Source organism: Cnephaeus nilssonii (assembly GCF_951640355.1).
Source record: "Cnephaeus nilssonii genome assembly, chromosome: 15".
NCBI classification, from domain to species: Eukaryota; Metazoa; Chordata; class Mammalia; order Chiroptera; family Vespertilionidae; genus Cnephaeus; species Cnephaeus nilssonii.
Window position 1 is genome coordinate 56622858 of NC_137086.1, and position 18840 is coordinate 56641697.

The window sequence follows — 18840 nt, forward strand, 5'->3', positions numbered from 1 at the left end:
TTTGTAGCCAGCAACTGGCAACAGTGACAAAGCTAAAGAAAGTTTTCAAGCCTAAGGGAAATTACACTCCAGGAAAATGAAACCATGTTTTTGATACAATTAGTCAAGTCTGAATAAGCACTACAAAATAGTATGGTAATATCAGGCAGGAATGAACATACTGGAGAGATAATGATGTGGCCGGCCTGTAGTTGTCAAAAATGGAATCTCAAGATCTCAGACAAACCCAAGTGGTTGAACATTTTACAAAATTACCCTTTTCTTCAACAGTGTCAATAACAAGAAATACAAAGAAAGACTAAAGTTTTGTTCTAAAGAGACAAGACAACGGAATACAATGTGTGACTTTGGACTAGGTGCTACATAGAAAAAATTGCCAGAAACCCTATTTATAGCCAGCCAGTGTGATTCAGAGGTTGAGCATCCTATCTAATAAAGACAGAATATGCAAATTGACTATAATTCCATGACAAAGATGGCAGCGCCCACAGCCAATAAGGAGGAAATATGCAAATTGACACGACAAGGCAAGAGGTGGAAGATGGCTCTGGCCGGAGCGAAGGTGGTGCCGGCAGCCAGGGGAAGGAAGGTCTATTCTTGCACGAATCTTTGTGCATCGGGCCTCTAGTTGCCTTATAAACCAGGAGGTCACAGTTCGACTCCCAGTCAGGGCATATGCTCAGGTTGCAGACTTGATCCCCAGTAGGAGGCATGCAGGAGGCAGCTGATAAATGACTCTCTCATCATTAATGTTTCTATATCTCTCTCCCTCTCCTTTCCTCTCTGAAATCTATAAAAATATATTAAAAACAAAACAAACAAAACGCCCCTATTTTTGGTACAACTGGTCAAAGTCTGAATCAGATCCATAAAGTAGTATGATAAGCCCTAGATGGTTTGGCTCAGTGGATACAACGTTGGCCTGCATACTGAAGGATCCTGTGTTCAATTCCAGTCAAAGGCACATACCCAGATTGCAGACTCGATCCCCAGGGTGTGCAGGAAGCAACCAATCAATGATTCTCTGTTATTATCAATGTTTCTCTCTCTCCCTCTCCCTTCCTTCTGAAATCAGTAAGAATGTTTATTTTTTTAAGTATAATACCAATGTTAAATTTCCTGATTTTAACTGTCCTTGTTTATACAAGTGAACATCCTTATTTAGATATAGACACTGGAATATTTAGGGGTAAAGGGGCATCAAGCCTGCAACTTACCTTCAAATGGAAAACAGTACAAACAGACCAAAATATCTTTTCTGAGTTTGAAATTATTTCACAGTAAAATAAGTAACAAACATGTCTCTTCTGTAAGTGTGATTGCTACACCCCCATGCCACCTTACCCATCTGGCACTGGTACATGTTCCTTGGACTCTGGTTGTGATCGGAGAAAGGGATAAAGTTGGCGATCACACTCAGCAGGCTGTGAGGGAAGAGTTCCTGGTGGGTGGTCACTCCAGCAAAAACCTCATCCTCAAAGATGGCAATATTCATGAAGAGCTGGAGAGGAAGGATGAATGCTAACACATTAACTCTTTCTCTGAGTTCAGTACTCACAGACTTAAAAAGGAACCTTCCCCACCTGGTATAGTGAACAGTGAAGGGACCCACAGGAAGCCTCAGTCAGAACTACGACTTGCCTTTCAAACTTCATTATAAATCTACCCTAGACCAATTATGTAGAGGCATTTGAAGAAAGACATTTTTTAACTTTTATTTTTTAAATACATATTTCTTTTATTTATTTCAGAGAGGGAGGGAGGGAGGGAGGGAGGGAGAGAGGAAGAGAGAGAGATCAATGATGAGCGAGAATCATTGATCTGCTGTCTCCTGCACGCCCCCTACTGGGGATTGAGCCTGAAACCCAGGCATGTGCCCTTGACCAGAATCAAACCGGGGACCCTTCAGTCCGTGGGCTGGTGCCCCATCCATGGAGCCAGACCAGCTAGGTAAAGAAAGACATTTTTAAAGTAGTACAAAGCACATAGCTTTGCAACTGCAAAGATGTAGGGGAAAGACTGTGAGTGAGTCTAAGGGAATGGTTCAGCCTCAGCATCCGAAGGAGCTTGGGATGCAGGATGCAGGTAACGAGACACCAACCTTCTCAGGCTCAATGTGTGAGTGGAGTGAGGGGACACATGAAAACTGCTTCCCGCTGGGCACAGAGGAAGCAGAAGTAGTTCTGGCTTTCTTTCAAATGCCAAATTGTTATTAAACAATAACACTTAAAGAAAGCAATGGTTGCCCTAGACAGTTTTGCTCACTGGTTAGAGTGTTGAGCACAGGCCTGTGGACTGAAGGGTCACAGGTTTGATTCTGGTCAAGGTCATGTACCTGGGTTGCAGGCTCAATCCCAGGCCCCAGTCAGGCCGCGTGCGTGAGGCAACCAATAGATGTGTCTCTCACATCAATGTTTCTCCGTCTCTCCTCTTCCCTTCAACTCTCTCGAAAAACCAATGGAAAAAATAGCCTCAGGTGAGTATTAACAACAACAAAAATAATCAACAGTGAAATATGTGGAAGTTGTACATGACACAATCACATATACCTACCAAAACACACAGTCTACATACCTGCTCCATAGTTCCAATCAGCTCTTCTTTGCCTAATTCCAAGTTTTGCACAGGCCGCACCAGCCTACAAGGAGTGGTGAAAAGGAACAGTCCTGGGTACAGACTTGGTTTTCCTGTCATGGGGACAAGGGCCACCTCCATCCAGGGAGGAATTCTTTTTTCTCTCAACACCTGTTTCAACAAAAAGGAAGTTCAAACCAGAACAACTAATATGTTTTACATCTATCTTGACACCCGGGAAGCAGACAGAATGGGGAAGGAGGTCAAATATGAAAAGCAGTATCTTAAGAATTTACATTCGCTCTACAAGTAACTTAGTGCCCTACCAGTCTCATCTTCTCAGAGAATACCATTCACCCCACACCCAGAGTTGGCAAAAGCTCTGCTTTCTTGGGGACTCAGCCTCACTATCAGGCAAACTGGTAATGAATTAAGACTGAGACTGTGGGAAAGGTAACTCAAGAATGTGCATGTAGATACTAAACAAAATTCTGTTTTCTGATGTCTAAATTATAGAGTACTGGATTTGTTTTGTTTTAATCCTCACCCAAGGATATTTTTTCCATTGATTTTAGAGAGAGGAGAAGGGAGGGAGGAGGGGGAGAGAGAAACATCGACCAGTTGCTTCCCGCATGTACCTCAACTGGGACCAGGGACCAAACCTGCAACCGAGGCACCAGACTTTGACCAAGAAATGAATCCCTCGGTCTGTGTGTCAACACCCCAACCAGAGCCAAACCGGCCAGGGCTGGTTTTATTTTAAAATGTATTTAATAGCAATGCTATTCTACCTGGAAATTAAGAAACAAAACAACAACAAACTTCTATTTATTAACTCCTGGGTGAAAGGAAAAGTACAAACCAAAATTACAGGAAATTTGAAAAAATATAACAAGACCTATGTACCAGTATCAGAATTTGTGGGGATTCACAAACACATTACCAATAAAAAAATGAATGAACAAAAACAAATTAAATTCATAAATCAAAGTTAAGAAACCTCAATAGAGTTAGGAAGCTTAAAGACTGACTTCCACATTAGAAATAAAGGTGTCAAGCCCTGACCAGTGTTTCTCAGTGGTTAGTGTTGACCTGAGCACCAAAGGGCCCTGGGTTTGATTCCACATCAAGGGCACGTACCTGGGTTGCGGCTTTGCTCCCTGCCCCCGGTCAGGGCATGTGTGGGAAGCAACCAGTCCATGTATCTCTCACATCCATGTTTCTCTCTCTCCTCCTCCCACCTTCCCTCCCAATCTCTGAAAAGCAATGGAAAAAATATCCTTAGGTGATTAAAAAAAAAACACAAAGAAATAAAGATGTCAAGAAAGCACCCTCAAAGCAAGTACCATACCAAATGATCTCACGGGAATTCTTGCAGACCTGCCACCAGGTGGCCCAATGTTCCCACACTGCTCCAGAGCATTCTTTATAAATGTTGATTTAAAGAATCTTAATAAATTATTGGCATTTAAGAAAGTATCAATACTTCTTAAATAGAGAAAATAACACAGACTATAGGGTGGTGAGTGCCTGGGGGGAATGGGGATAGGCTAGAAGGGATCAATGCGGGGAAAAGGGGGACATATGTAATGCTTTCAACAATAAAGATTAAAAAAAAACCAAATCAACACAACATGACCAAGTGAGATTTATTCCAGGAATTTAAGACTCATTATTCATTGCTATTATTAGAAAATGATCGTTATTAGAGAATGAATTAATACAATACACCTAATCTGTCTAAAGGGGAAAAAAATCTTACAATTTTTTTCAAAGCTGCCAAAAATTAAACACAGAATCCTATATGATCCAGCAATTCCACTTCCAGGTATACACTCAAAAGAATTGAAAGCAGATTCAAACAGAAATTTGCACACTCATGTTCATAGCAGCATGATTCACAACAGCCAAAAGGTGGGAGCAACCCAAGTGTTTATGATGGATAAACACAATGTGGTCTATGTGGTTACCAGGAGCTGGGAAAGGGCAGATGGCAAGTTATTGCTGAATGGGCACAAAGTTTCAGTTTTGGACCATGCAAAAGTTTGGAAGATGGATAGGGTGATGGTTGCACAACAACATGAATGTACTCAATGCCACTGAAAAAGGTTAAATTTTATGTATATTTATAAAAACAAAACAAAACCAACTCTACAGGGACCAGGGGGTCAAACCTGATACAATCCTACCTAATAAAAGAGTAATATGCAAATTGACCCTAACTCCGCTACACCCACAAGCCACGCCCACAAGCCAATCAGAGCAAAGTATGCAAATTAACCCAACCAAGATGGCTACAGCCACGGAGAAAGTAGGAGGGAGGCTTGGGTTTCCCTGGTAACAAAAGAAGTCAAGCTTTCCCCTGCCCTGGCCAGCCTAAGCCTCCACTCAAGATTACAAAGTTTCAATTATAGAAGGTAAACAAATCCAAACAGAAATGGCTGCTGGCCAAGGAGTGAGCAGGAGGCTCGGCTCCGCTCCAGGATACAAAGTTTCAATTGTAGAAGGTAAATAAATTCCAGATACCAGGGCCTCCGCTCAGGTTGCCAGGGGGCGTGGCTGGCCTGCAAACCACCACAGGCCCCTCGCTCAGGCTGCCCCACGCCCCAAGAGAACCCCCACCCTGATCCGGGACACCAGGGCAAACAAGCTGGCCACCACCTATGCACCAGGCCTCTATCTTATCTAATAAAAGAGTAATATGCAAACTGACCATCACTCCAACACACAATATAGCTGCCCCCATGTGGACACAAGATGGCCACCACAAGATGGCCAGCAGGGAAGGGCAGTTGGGAGGCACCAGGCCTGCAAGGGAGGGCAGTTGGAGGCGATCAACCCTGCAGGGGAGGGCAGTTGGGGGTGACCAGGCCAGCAGAGGAGGGAAGTTGGGGGCAAACAGGCTGGCAGGGGAGCAGTTAAGACATCAATCAGGCTGGCATGGGAGTGGTTAGAGGGTGATCAGGCTGGCAGGCAGGCGAGCAGTTGGGAGCCAGCAGTCCTGGATTGTGAGAGGGATGTCCCAGATTGGAGAGGGTTGCAGGCTGGGCTGACACCCTCCCGCCCCCGTGCACGAATTTCATGCACCAGACCTCTAGTCTATATATAAAAGCGTAAGCAACCGAATGACCAAACGACCAGTCGCTATGATGCGCACTGATCACCAGGGGGCAGACACTCAACACAGGAGCTACACCCTGGTGGTCAGTGTGCTCCCACAATGGGAGTGCCACTCAGCTGACCAACAGGTGCCAGATGCTGGGCTCACGCTGGCAAGCACAGTTGCGGCAGCATGAGCTTCTCCTGCCCCTGCGGCAGCACTACTGAGTGGTAGCAGTGGCGGCAGGCGCAGCGGGGCCAGGATGAGCAGGAGCAGTGCAGCGCCTGGCCCCAGCCGCTTTGCGCACTACTACATCCCTTGAGGGATGTTGGACTGCTGGTTTTGGCACAATCCCCACAGGCCAGGCCATGCTGAGGGACCCCACCGGTGCATGAATCTGTGCACTGGGCCTCTAGTATGAACATAAAAATAAATAATAGTAACAGAATCCTCACAAAATAAAACAAGTATCTATAAATCTGAGTATGTACATAAATGAATAAATAAATGGAGGAGAAAGGAAAGCTCTCCCTTATAGAATGGTAACTAACAAACAGAACAAATGATAGGGTTAGAAAACAACCACTTGGCAACCATAACAGTAATAATTAACACAGCAAAGACTCATCAATGGAATAGTAATAATTCTGCAGAGAATATAATATTGTGGGTAAAATTTGATGAGGAAAAGAAAAGGGCTTCCAAGTATTTCTCCACAAATTACCGATGAGAGAAAATTTGTAACAGTACAGTAGATTAACCTAAAAAACACAGCTTTGAAGTGATTGACATTAACATCACTGGTCACGGGACAAGCCAACATCACATGCCTCCTGAAAATGGTATTGTGAATCTCGCCACAAGGAAGTGACACATGGCCATAATTAAGGGACAGTGTACACAATAGCTGGCCTTTACTCTTTTTTTTTTTTTAAGTTTTTTATTGTTGACAGTATTACAGATGTCCCTTATTCTCCCCTCCTTTCCCCCAACATTGGCCCCACTTCAGGCCATCATCACACTATTGTCTGTGTCCATGGGCTACGCATGTAAGTTCTTTGGTTAACCTCTTCCTGTTCCCCCCTTCCCTCCCGGATCTTCAGTCTGTTCCATGCATCCATGCCTCTGGACCTATTTTGTTCATTAAATTCCACATATAAATGATATCATGTGATATCTGTCTTTCTCTGACTGCTGGCCTGTACACTTAAAAAAAAGTCAAGACATAAAAGGCTAGGAACTGTTCCAGAATAAAAAAGAATAGAGACATGACAACTACATGTAACACATGATTCTGGAGTGGGTTCCATATCAGGAAGAAAAAATAGCTATAAAGGCCATTACTGAGGCAACTGGTGTCATCTGAGTGTCAGCTGTGGATTCTAGCAAACTGACCATCCCTGAATTTGGTAAGTGTACTGTGGCTATGAAAGAGAAAAAGTTAGAAAAAACACACTGAAATTTTTATGGAAATGGAGACATGTCTGCATGCTACCCGCAAATGGTTCAGAAGAAAAACAAAAAAAAAAACGTATATTTATATAGAGCACACAAATGATAATTGGTGGATCTGGGTAATGGGCATATGGTAGTTCTCTGTGCCAAGGCTCTTGTTAGGAGGAAATTCCAAAGAATGTCCTTCTCCTTGATTTTTAAAAAAATATATTTTCAAGACCCAGACAGCAACAGGATATATATGACTTATATATCTTGCATATCTCTAACATTACCTGAAATATAAAGTTCATATTTTGATGTCCCCTACATGCCACTAGAATTTCCAAAGAAAAGTTAAAATCTGTTAGGTTAGCAGACTAGGGCATCAATGAAACTACTAAAAAAAAGAAAAGAAAAGAAAAAAAAGGTGTATGGGTGAAATATCTATCACTGACCCCAACCCCTGAGGCTAAGGAGGTCAGTAGCAGGGGATGTCAGGTACTCTCAGAATGAGCTGCTGACACCAGGCCTAGGAACACTCTAGACTGCCTGGGACTACCTCATCAACTAGAAAAGGACTGAAACCCAAGATGCAGGGATAGAGCAATTCACAGAGACTCACGGTCACCTTAAAATGCCGGAGAGAAGCTGCAACACTAGCAGCAAGCTCCTTATCCACCCAGCCAACCATGACACCGTCCAGCAGGACAGGGTAGCAGTCGGCGTATGGTCGGTGAGGCGTTCCATCAACTGGCGTAACCCCTGGGGAAGGAACAGACAGGGTTGTCACATCAGGATGGCTTTTCCAACTTAGAAATTCCCTCCAGGTAGATCTGCAGCTGTACCATCATTTAGATATGTAGTCATCTTGTCTCTAAACCAGAATGTTTTTCATTTAAGTTTCCAAATCATTTCAGCAAGGACACACAAGAACTAGTGACCTGGCCTGTGGGAGAGCAGCAGGGACAGGAGTGCAAGGAGGCTTTCACTGTGCACCTTTCCTATTTTCATTTCTGAGCCATGTAAATATAACCTTTCCCAAAAATCTAGTTACACTTGATAGCCATTATTCAGAGATTCCTATCTGCACATCTGCATACTTGCTAAGATTATTTGTAACTCCAGTTGTATCTACAACTTAAGGCGCTTTTGGGGCTACTCGGTGAAAAATCTGCAGCACCTGCGCACAGACTCCCAGCTATGGTCACCCTGTCTTCCTGGCTCAGCTCAGACTGTCAACAAGCGTCCTCTGGGCCTGCTCAGTGCCACGCGCACTGCATCCTTGTGCCTTCTGTTGGTGGTTTCACTGTTTAATTGGCCCCTGGACACAGAGCTGGCCAGTGTGGCTGAGCACAGGCTGTGTAAGCCTCATGAGGAGTGCGTGGTAGAAAAGCGTAGTACTGCTGGCTGAGACCTCGATGATAGTGAATCACAACGTTAAATGAGGTGCCCCTGGGAGCAATGGCTCTTCCCTAAATACGGAGTTAGTTGTGACTTTGTGGAACAGAATACCACAAACATCAAGAACCAACTGTAATTAAGTAAAAAAGAATACTCTTCCAAATCCATAATCCACCTGCTGAAGACAGCAAGTGTCTTACCAAGTTCACAGGTTACCCGCTTGGTGTTAGGCATTTTCCCCAGAACCAGAGCCCTTCCCATCTCTTCTGCTTGGGATACACTCTCCACAGGTCTTCCTCCTTTCTACCTTTTCCTGCACTCTGACATGTTAATCACTGGTGGCAAACAAAATGATTTTTTTCCTCGTGGACAGAGGACCTGCACTTTACACTGATTATGACCTCTGAATCTTGAGTAATTCTGAACTAGTTGGACTCCCTTCTGAAAGGCCACGATCTAATTGGCAGGAATACTTTTAGGCAGAAATTTCCTGGCTCCTGACTCAATGCCTTTCTGGTTGCTTTGGAATGCCTACCACCTGAATCCTATGAACTGGATTCCTGTGGAGACCCCACTCACACAACAGCAAAGACACAGAAAACTCTGTCTCCAGATCCCAAAAGAATGAAGAATGCCCAAAGGGCATCATTATGTGTGAAGGTAAACTCAAACCCAGCACCACACCTAAAGAACAGCACACAAGACAGCCTTCCAGCAGCCACCAGGCTCCCAGGAACAGAGTGGACAACCTCCTTTTTAACTGTCTTCCTGCAAAGTGACACTGCTCCACCTTAGAGCAGTGGCCGACCCAACATGTGCAGGGAGAATGACCCAAAGGTTACTTCCCATATTAAATGCTGTTTGAAACCAGCCCAACTCCTGCACAGATGAGTAAAATCAATTCCTGCAGGAATTCTCTGCTCAGCGCCCCAGGCAGCATAACTGTGAAAACGCACACACACTGAGAATGTTACCCTGTCACGTACCCAGGTTGCAAAGCAGAGCTGGAATAGATGCTGTGTACACAAACTGTGTGACCACCTCACATATGGCAGTTAAGTGGTTCATCAGACCGCAGGGCTCCCCATCAGGAGTGTGCACGGGACAAAGGAAACCCCACGACTCGGGCAGCAGCCTGCGCACTGTGGTGGTCCTCATCTTGGCAAAGTCAGCCCCTCTGTGCACACAGCGGAAATGGGAGAGATAGCGGATGAAGTTCAGCTTATCAGCCACGACACAAAGTCCAGAATTTTGCAGGAAGCCAAGACCTTAATAAAACAAAAGTCATTCAAAAATGGGCTCAACTTAAAAAAAAAAAGTATATTTTTATTTGAGGCTCTGATGAAAAGCCTCAGAGCACACTATGAGTCTTGGAGTGGGTGATTAAAAAGTTCACTAGCTTAGATGAGCAGAATTCTTTACAAAAGGTAATAAGTCTCCAGATTTCACAAACTATATCAGCCTTGACTGGTTCCCTATCTCCTCCATATCCTTCACTGTGGGGAAACCGTAAATAGAAAACAAAATAGCAAGTAATTAAATGGGATTCATCAGACAGGCTGATCAATATACAAGCAGTTGTTAGTTCTAAAAAAGTCTGTATCAGCAGTAGCATCTATTTCAAAAATGCAGATTTCTGGGCCCCCAATTGCCACAGTTGAGTTTTCTAGGTCATTCTGATGCAAGTGGTTTAGGGCTGGGCCCATGCAAGAACCCTCTCAGACCACTGTCCATGTGACTTTCCTCAGACATCTTTAGTTTAGACAAAACTCTGAGCTGTCTTTAGTTTTATAGGAGGCACAGGAAATATGTGATCATCAGAATTATATTTAAACCATTCAGCACCTTGTCGAAAGCCCTTCAGACTGAAAGATACTTGTCAAAACTTATAATGTGAAATGTCTTTAGTGAAAGGGAAAAGTTTGCTTTTAAACAGAACCTCTCTTAATGATATAAATCTCCATTAAGCAAATAATGTGAAAAACACAACTAAAATGAAGACTATTTTTTCGAAGCCTATCTATTTAATTTCACCTGTTTTGGAACGCAGATTCCCAGTAGCAAGAAGATACTCAAATGGTTTTGTAAGGTCCATTCCGAGACTTAAAATCTTCATCAAATTTTCACTGTTTATAGACATATTGGTCTTCTGAGCCTTCTTGTCTAAACCTATTTTAACAGATACTAACCACGCTTCCATTTTTTCCTGAAATGAAAAAATTTAAATTACATGTTTACTTGGAAGGCTATATTGAAATTACCAATAACAGAAAACTTCTGCCTGACATTCATTTTTATCAGGGCAATTCTAGGCTGCTGAAAATTTCCAATCTAATTTCATGGCTAGAGCAGACAGAAACAAAAGTTTTTATCTTTCAGTAAGAATTTAAATAAGAATTATTGACTAAATGAGGAATTAGGAGATTTTTACTTTAGTCTTCTCCATCTTTCATCCCACTATGTTACCTATTAGATTAAATCATTTTAGGGATAATATTCAAAATATGAAATACCACCACATCAACTTACTTATTATATGATCTGTGCTATGCCAACACTCTCTCCACACAAACAGCTCTCATTACTGACAGTAACTATGCTCTTTAATGTTGCTGTGAGCACTGAATTAGCAGATACTAAGCCATTGCTCCTATCCAAGGCTCAAGTCACATCATTCTCTCCAGCTGACAAATACATAAGCTGGTTTTATGTGTGTTTCTGTTGAAAGATACCTTGTTTATGTTGCTGATGTACTACTATCGCCCTCACAGCCAACAGCACTGTCACTCGTGACTGACAAAGCTCATCTAACGCTCGTATGTTCTCGTAAGGCACATCCAAGCCTTCTTGTGCTCAGCAACCTCACACAGCACTTCAGCACTATGCTTGTGGGCCATTTTTAAACAACAAAAACACAAAAATATGAAAAATATGGTACTAAATAAAAAGACTCTTGCTCACAGTATGAGCTGAAGCAAGGCAGAACATCACCTCCTAGACCTCAGCTGGGAACGTGGGCATCAGGACACCCCAGTTATTACCCTTCCGAGCACATCTGCAAAGGACCAGGAAAGCTGTGGACACTGATACTGGGCTTACAAGTAAACCTCAGTGAGGAGGTGAATTGTAACAGGAACTCTGCAGAGGAGGGCTGACCGTCACTCTTTGCACACAGGCCACTTACACTTTATCATCAATGTCTGACCAAGATTTGATGTTGTCTTTACTCAGCTTACATGAAAATATCAGATATTTCTAAACCTGGTACAAGCTAGGATGTTTGATTCTGTACCTTTCTGCTAGTCAAACAAATAACAAATAGAAAAAGAGATGATGTACACTGCCAAAACAAGAACTTATGAACATGCACAAAGCAACATCTTGGGGTGTCATCACCTCCATCCACAGAGGTACAATGGGGCACGGGTGAAAGCAATGTGCACCCACCTTCAGAAACATGAGGAAGAGCTGCCCGGGTGTGAGCACTTCCTGATTCACTAAACTATCAGGATTCTCCTCCATGCACTCTCCTTTGGCCAAAGCAAACAGCTTCCGGGTCATGAGACAAAGTATGTAAAACTTCTCAGTATTAGATTTCAAGTGGATACAGATGCACTGGCTGTCAAAATAGAAAGATAAAGCTTAAAATGATTCAGCTGCTACTACTACTTGCCATTCTACTAACCAAGGCCCCAAATTCATGTTTCCTTAAAAGTCCTTACTCATATTCAGAAAATCCCTTTTTATCTTACAGCAATATCAGCAAAAGAACAGGATATAGTCTCAAACAAGGTCTACAGCGGTGTTGGCCAACATGGTAGTGACAAGCCACGAGGACTATTTTAAATATTAATTAAAATGGAATAAAATGCAGGATTCAGTTTCTCAGTTACACTGGCCACTCAAGCACTCAACATGGCCCACAGTTGTGTACTGGACCACGTTAACCTACAGCAGGTCACAAAAGACAGAGCCCTTGTCTTGGGAAAACAAAGGGACATGATGCCTCCAGCTTTCAAATGGTCAGAAAGGAAAACATTTACCATGTGCAGACAAGTAAAGCAAATACAGTAAAAGTGTTAACAGTCAACATGAGTGTCCAATGTACTATCTTTGCAGCAATTCTGGAAGTTTGAAGTTATTTCAAACTAAAAGTTAGAAAGTACATTAGAATAAAACGATACTGCCTAAAACCAGAGAAAGGTGAAGATGGCCACAGAAACAAAGCTAGCCCGCTTCGCCAGACCAAAACTCAACCCGCATGACTCACCAGCCCCAACTACATCAACACAAAGAACCAGCGACACCCCCAACCCCCAGTAAGCAGTGTAGGCAAAAGGACGCATACTTAAACAGAAACTCTGCCGCTTGTTCATTTGAATACCAGTCAGGGAGACTGAGCTTTACTCTGAAGCGTTCACCTAGGTAGTTCAGGACCTGCTTCTGTGTGCAACAACCTTCTTCCATCACCATCCTTAACATCTGAGTAACAGCGTTCCTAAAGAAAGAGTTGTCCTCTTTTCCTTTGATGAGCTCCTGAAAAATCTGGTAATCGGAAAAGCTGACAAGTGCCTAGAATAGAAAAGAGATTTTTCTTTGTCATTGGTAGTAATAACTAAGCCATCCAATTCATTCAGTAACAAGTGTCTCCTTTTTTATTTTTTTTAATATATTTTATTGATTTTTTACAGATAGGAAGGGAGACGGATAGAGAGCTAGAAACATCGATGAGAGAGAAACATCGACCAGCCGCCTCCTGCACACCCCCCACCGGGGATGTGCCCGCAACCAAGGTACATGCCCTTGACCGGAATCAAACCTGGGACCCTTAAGTCCGCAGACCGACGCTCTATCCACTGAGCCAAACCGGTTTTGGCAAGTGTCTCCTTTTTTATTTACTACACAAGAAAACTAGCATTCCACTACTGTTAAACTGAAGTGAATTCTCCAACGTAAGGGCATTGCTTGGAAGACAGCACCAAGATGGCCCCAATGATCCTCGCCTCCTGGAATTCACAAGCTTGCATAACCTCTCCCACACCAAACCTGAGCCCGTGGGACCAAGAGAATATGGCGAAAAAGTTGACACCCGACTCTCAAGGCTAGGCTACTAAGGGCACTGCAGCCGCCCTCCCTCCCTCCCCCTGGCTAACTCTCTGGGGAAGACGGCTGCCCCAAGCAGCCTACGGAGGCCACTGGAGAGGAACTGAGACCTCCTGCCGACAGCCTGCACTGACTTGCCAGCCCGGAAGGAACCGCCTTGGAAGGGATCCTCCAGCCCTGGCCAAGCCTTCTGCACAGCTGCAGCCCCTGCGACATTGCTCTGCAACCTCTGAGACCCCGGCCAGACCTGCCCACAGAACCTGTGAGGGAGAAACATTCACTCATGTGTTTTAAGCCACTGACTTCCGAGGTAATGTGTTATGGAGCAATAGGTAACTAGTACAGCATGAACTCTGATAAGGAGAACCTATTCATTCTGCATCAGACACGCTTCCAATCACTCTCTTCATAACAAAAGAAATATATTCAGCAAGTCACACCTTAAGTGCGAATCCCAAAGGAAGAAAAAACAGTTCTTTCTGGTAAATAAAGTTCAACATAACTGTGCCATTTTCCAAGTAGTGAAGGTTCATATTGACAGCAGAGTGTTCTTCCCTCACACAGTGCATGGACACTCCTGTCGAAACAGAACAAAAAGTCAAAACTCAGTAACACTATAACTGCTTCAATCACTTCATTCTGAATTACTTTTACCTTCTTAGATATAATTAAGAACCAAATCACTAAGTTTAGCCGAGACTGGCAACCAAAAATGTCTCTAGACCTTGTCAAATTTCCCCCAAGGTGCAAAATCTCCCCCAAACAAAGGCCAGGTGGCTGCCAGCCCAAGACCCTGAGGAGAGTGCCAAGGTACCTTCTGGGGCCCACACCCACCTCTGGCAAAGTCAGGCCGGCCGCCAGCCTCAGACGCACTAATTAACACAGTGGTCGCCAAACTGCGGCTCGCAAGCCACATGCGACTCTTTGGCCCCTTGAGTGTGGCTCTTCCACAAAATACCATGGCCTGGGCGAGTCTATTTTGAAGAAGTGGCGTTGGAAGAAGTTTAAGTTTAAAAACTTTGGCTCTCAAAAGAAATTTCAATCGTCCTGTTGGTATTTGGTTCTGTTGACTAATGAGTTTGCCGACCACCGCACTAACATATATACACGCGTTCTTTCAGTTTGAAAGATATCAGAAAGTAGGTCTGCTACTATGAAATCTTAATACAGAAATGCTTAACAGAAAAACAAAATTATATATACATATGAGAGAAAAACGACAAAGACCCTATTTAGACGCATCTACTTTTTTAAAAAATGGCTTAAAACTTTTCTAAGAGAACATTCTAATAATCACTAGAACTTACCATATTGAGTGTAGCCAGGCCCTCTAGCTTTCCATTTTGGTCTTATCATTGCAATAGGGAAATTTCTCCGAGGCATAATCAACATTCGGATGACCTTTTCAATGCCATTGATTATGAAATATCCTCCCATTTCCTGCCAAAGAGGTGAATTATAATTTGTTAAACAAAGATAAGTAACTATGAATATGAAACTGACTAACTGCAAAAATCAACCTCCTAGCAGACCCTGTTCACAGTGCAGAAGAGAGAAACATGCAGGTGAAGGGGGCCATGGATCCCGGGAAGCTGTCAGTGTGTAAGTCTTCTCAAGTACATGAAAAACTTTTAGGGACCTGGAAGTATGGAAGGAAGTCAGGGTACTTTCTCTACCAGACAGGTCTGATCTAATTTACCTTTCTGTCCCCCTAAATGACCTCAGTCTTCAAATGACATTAATCAAACAAACAACTTATTTCAAAGAAAAGTCTGCAAATGAAAATAGCAACCATTTTGCCTCCATGATCCAGACAAGTATGATTTCCCAAATACGTTAAAAACAACTGATGACCATATGAAATCTCTTAAAACCAGATATTAAAATTAATAGGAAAATTATTTTAATTGCTCCAGTCAATATCACATTTCTGTAATAAAGAGCTACTATGAAGCAGGCATATCATACCAGGTGCTCTATGTTATCCTAACATTTAATCCTCATAACAATGGGTAAGGTAGCTATTGTGCCCATTTTTAGCAGAGGAAACAGGTTCAGAGAGATTAAACTTCCCAAAGCCATACAATTAACTGATAAGTACAACAGCTGAATGTCAAACCCAGATCTGACACCAAACCCTCATCCCACCAGGTAGCAATCTCTATTACAGACAGTCTGTAATCATGATTACTTCAACTCAATGCGTCAAAGCCACCTGACACAGCTAAAAAGAAATGCCAAAGGGAAAGCATATAAAGCACTTCATATCCTCACAGAATCATACTGTTCGGTAAAGCAGACATCTTAGAAAGTAGTTTTGTGGTTTAAGATGGCTTTAAAAACAGAAATATTTCTAAATATATACTATTCAGAAAAATTACGGAAAAACCTACCAATTATTTCTCCATAATAATAATATCCTCTAATTGCACAGCCAGTTTTTCATACATTGCTTCACTTGAGACTCATTATGAGCCATGCACAGTAGGCAGACAAGAGATCAATGCTCCATGTTATCTATCCAAAATGAGAGGCAGAGAAAGAAACACTGACTCCCACTGGCAAGCTTCATATCTTCTCACTCCCAACTCAGGCCCTTTCTATTGTCACCTGCCCATTCAGTGCCCTGCACCCCTGAAATTACCTCTGGTTCCTCATGGTGCTCAATGAGGGCTTTTGGAGGAAGGTTATATAAGTTGCAAAGCTTGGACTTCACCATGATGGGAACATAGCCAAGAACCTGCTTAATGGTTCCTTTAGAGATTCCATTTACAGCCCAGCTGATATCGGCCTACATGAAAAAAATTAGTTACAAATAAACAAAGTATCTGGATCTACAAGAACAAATTAGTATTTTAAAAGAGGAAAAAGACCATATACTAGATGATTTTATGCTTCAGATTCAAAAGATGAGATCTCTTGGGTGACAGTACTAAGCAGAATTCTGGTTACATTTTATTGGACACCAATATTCTCAGACATGTCCAGTGTTTGAGTCACATACTGTCACTTGTACTCACTGTCAACTTTCCCCGGTAGGTGCTCCTCCTGCCCCGGCATTCTGAAGGATAAACATTAAGCTCTTTGCAGATGCTCCCTTTGGGAACTGTGGGGGCGCTGATGACGGCATCCACAATAGTAAGAGAGATCCGCTCATCTTTGAAAGCAAATTCAAAGGGAGGTATAGCCTGAAATACAATTCACAGTATTAATTGCCTGCATGTCCAAGGTACTTCTTCACTAGGACTCTTCAAAAGCCCGTGAATCTTCTACAAACATCCATGCCTATGTTAATGTGGCATTAAAAAGACAGTTAAAGCTATATCCAGTCTACTCACACCATCACTATGTACCAAAAACTATAAGGCATTAACTCGGACATCTGAATGTCTACCATGTGTCCGCTTCTGTGTACAGAACAAAGCTGTCCTCTGAATCAAGAGCCTGCCTTCTCTCTTCTTACCTTGTAGCTTCTACATGGGTAGTAAGACTGACAGGACTGCTAAAAGAGCAAAGTTATGGAAGCATCTCCTGATTCAGGACCGGACATTCTAATGTCATCCTTTCCAGGCGTCCTCAAACTACGGCCCTCGGGCCACATGCGTGTTTTTTGCCGTTTTGTTTTTTTACTTCAAAATAAGATATGTGCAGTGTGCATAGGAATTGGTTCATAGTTTTTTTTAAACTATAGTCCGGCCCTCCAACTGTCTGAGGGACAGTGAACTGGGACCCTGTTTAAAAAGTTTGAGGACCCCTGCAGGCTGATATTTGTACATTTCGTTCCACGTGGTCTCATAAATGTCAAGGGAAAGGTGGTACCACCAGGTTCCTCCTTCCTCCTTCCTCCCCCCTTCACAGCATTTGCTTTTCTGTACCCTCCCTCTCCCCCGGGAAAAGCTCCGCTGTTCCACTGAGCTCTCCTCCGGTTAACTATGAACAATGTATTACGGTTGGGAAGCTCAACCCACGCCGGCCACTCCCTCCCTCTCACAGCACCTACTGTCCTACAAAGCACTACGGTTCCCAATCCCATAAAAATCCAGGAACGACAAACACATCTTCCCCTTGTCGACTTGAGCTCAAGCCCCGTGTTGCGGCTGGCACGATCAAGAAGCACAACTATTTGGGATTATACTGTGACCTCCAGCCATCTCCTCTGTCTGGGACCCTGTCCCCCGCCAGTGCCCCACTCACCCCGCCTCCCACCCGCCGCCCGCCTCCAGCCCCACGGGGCCCTTCATCTCTACCCGACCTAGCAGCGCCAGGGAGCGCCGAGCTGCAGGGAGCCTGGAGGAGCCGCACTCACCTGCACCGCGTGGCTGAGCCCCTCGCGCACCGCGTAGTTGAAGGACTCCACGTGCGCCTGCGTCAGCTCCTGTAGCGCGGGCTTTTGCTGCTCCCGCGGGACCCCGTAAGAGGGATCCGTCAAGTGCTTGAGGCTGGGCCCGCTGGGCAAGCCCCGCCACCGGCCGCCGGAATCCATGCAGCCCAGCACGCCGGCTGCCAGCGCGCCTCTGCAGCGCCGGAAAGAGGCGCAGAGCCCACGGTCCGCTAGGAAATGCGGCTCCTCTACTTCCACCGGGTTTCGGTCCGTCATTTAATAGGGTCGACTTGGAAACGAAACCCTGGCGTCAACTGTACCGAGCCAGAATGCGACCTGCCCAACTCAGCATTGTCCTCTGGTTCTCATTCGCTCCAGGGCCCGAGGAGAACAATCTTCAAAAGTTCCCTTACTCCCCCTGACCGCTTTCGGATCGTTGCTGTTGCTGAGGCTTCGAGGGAATAAATCGCTGACTGCTCTCTGCCCAATTTGAGTTGTAAAGGCTCCTTTCGGGAGGGTCAAGAAGGGAACTTGACCCTCGCTGCCTGCTCCCCTCGACCCCTAGGCCGAGGGATGGCAGCGTCCAAGGGCCTCCCAGTCTTAAAATCTTTTAGTCTGACGCCTAGGAATCACTTTCTCTGAATAGGGATTTAGCAGGACCTTCAGGTGCCTCAACTTCGTGTGTTTAATGGCTGCATTTGGTACTTGGGTAAAATCAACAGACAATAAATCACACACTCTTAAATTGTACCCGGTGGTAAGTTTTGACATATATATATATATACTCACTAGAGGCCCGGTACCGTGGCCTGGCCTGCGGGATCGGGCTGAAACCTGCTCTCTGACATCCCCATGAGGGATCTGGGATTGTAAGAGGGCACAGGTCAGGCCTAGGGACCGCACC

General features: G+C 44.1%; 1 protein-coding gene across 1 annotated transcript in view; it reads right to left on the reverse strand.

Annotated features, from left to right (window-relative positions):
* The window catches only part of POLR1B (RNA polymerase I subunit B), a 29056-nt gene extending 10922 nt beyond the window's left edge, over positions 1-18134 (reverse strand). The window contains exons 1-12 of the mRNA XM_079791742.1: positions 17922-18134; positions 16636-16803; positions 16260-16406; positions 14923-15055; positions 14056-14192; positions 12861-13084; positions 11960-12131; positions 10547-10718; positions 9499-9780; positions 7740-7873; positions 2575-2745; positions 1345-1501 (exon numbers count right to left, since the gene is read on the reverse strand). Of these exons, the coding sequence (XP_079647868.1) occupies positions 1345-1501; positions 2575-2745; positions 7740-7873; positions 9499-9780; positions 10547-10718; positions 11960-12131; positions 12861-13084; positions 14056-14192; positions 14923-15055; positions 16260-16406; positions 16636-16803; positions 17922-18098 (2074 nt within the window). The 5' untranslated portion in view covers positions 18099-18134. The remainder of the gene's footprint in view (positions 1-1344; positions 1502-2574; positions 2746-7739; positions 7874-9498; positions 9781-10546; positions 10719-11959; positions 12132-12860; positions 13085-14055; positions 14193-14922; positions 15056-16259; positions 16407-16635; positions 16804-17921) is intronic.
* Between the last annotated feature and the right edge of the window lie 706 nt (positions 18135-18840).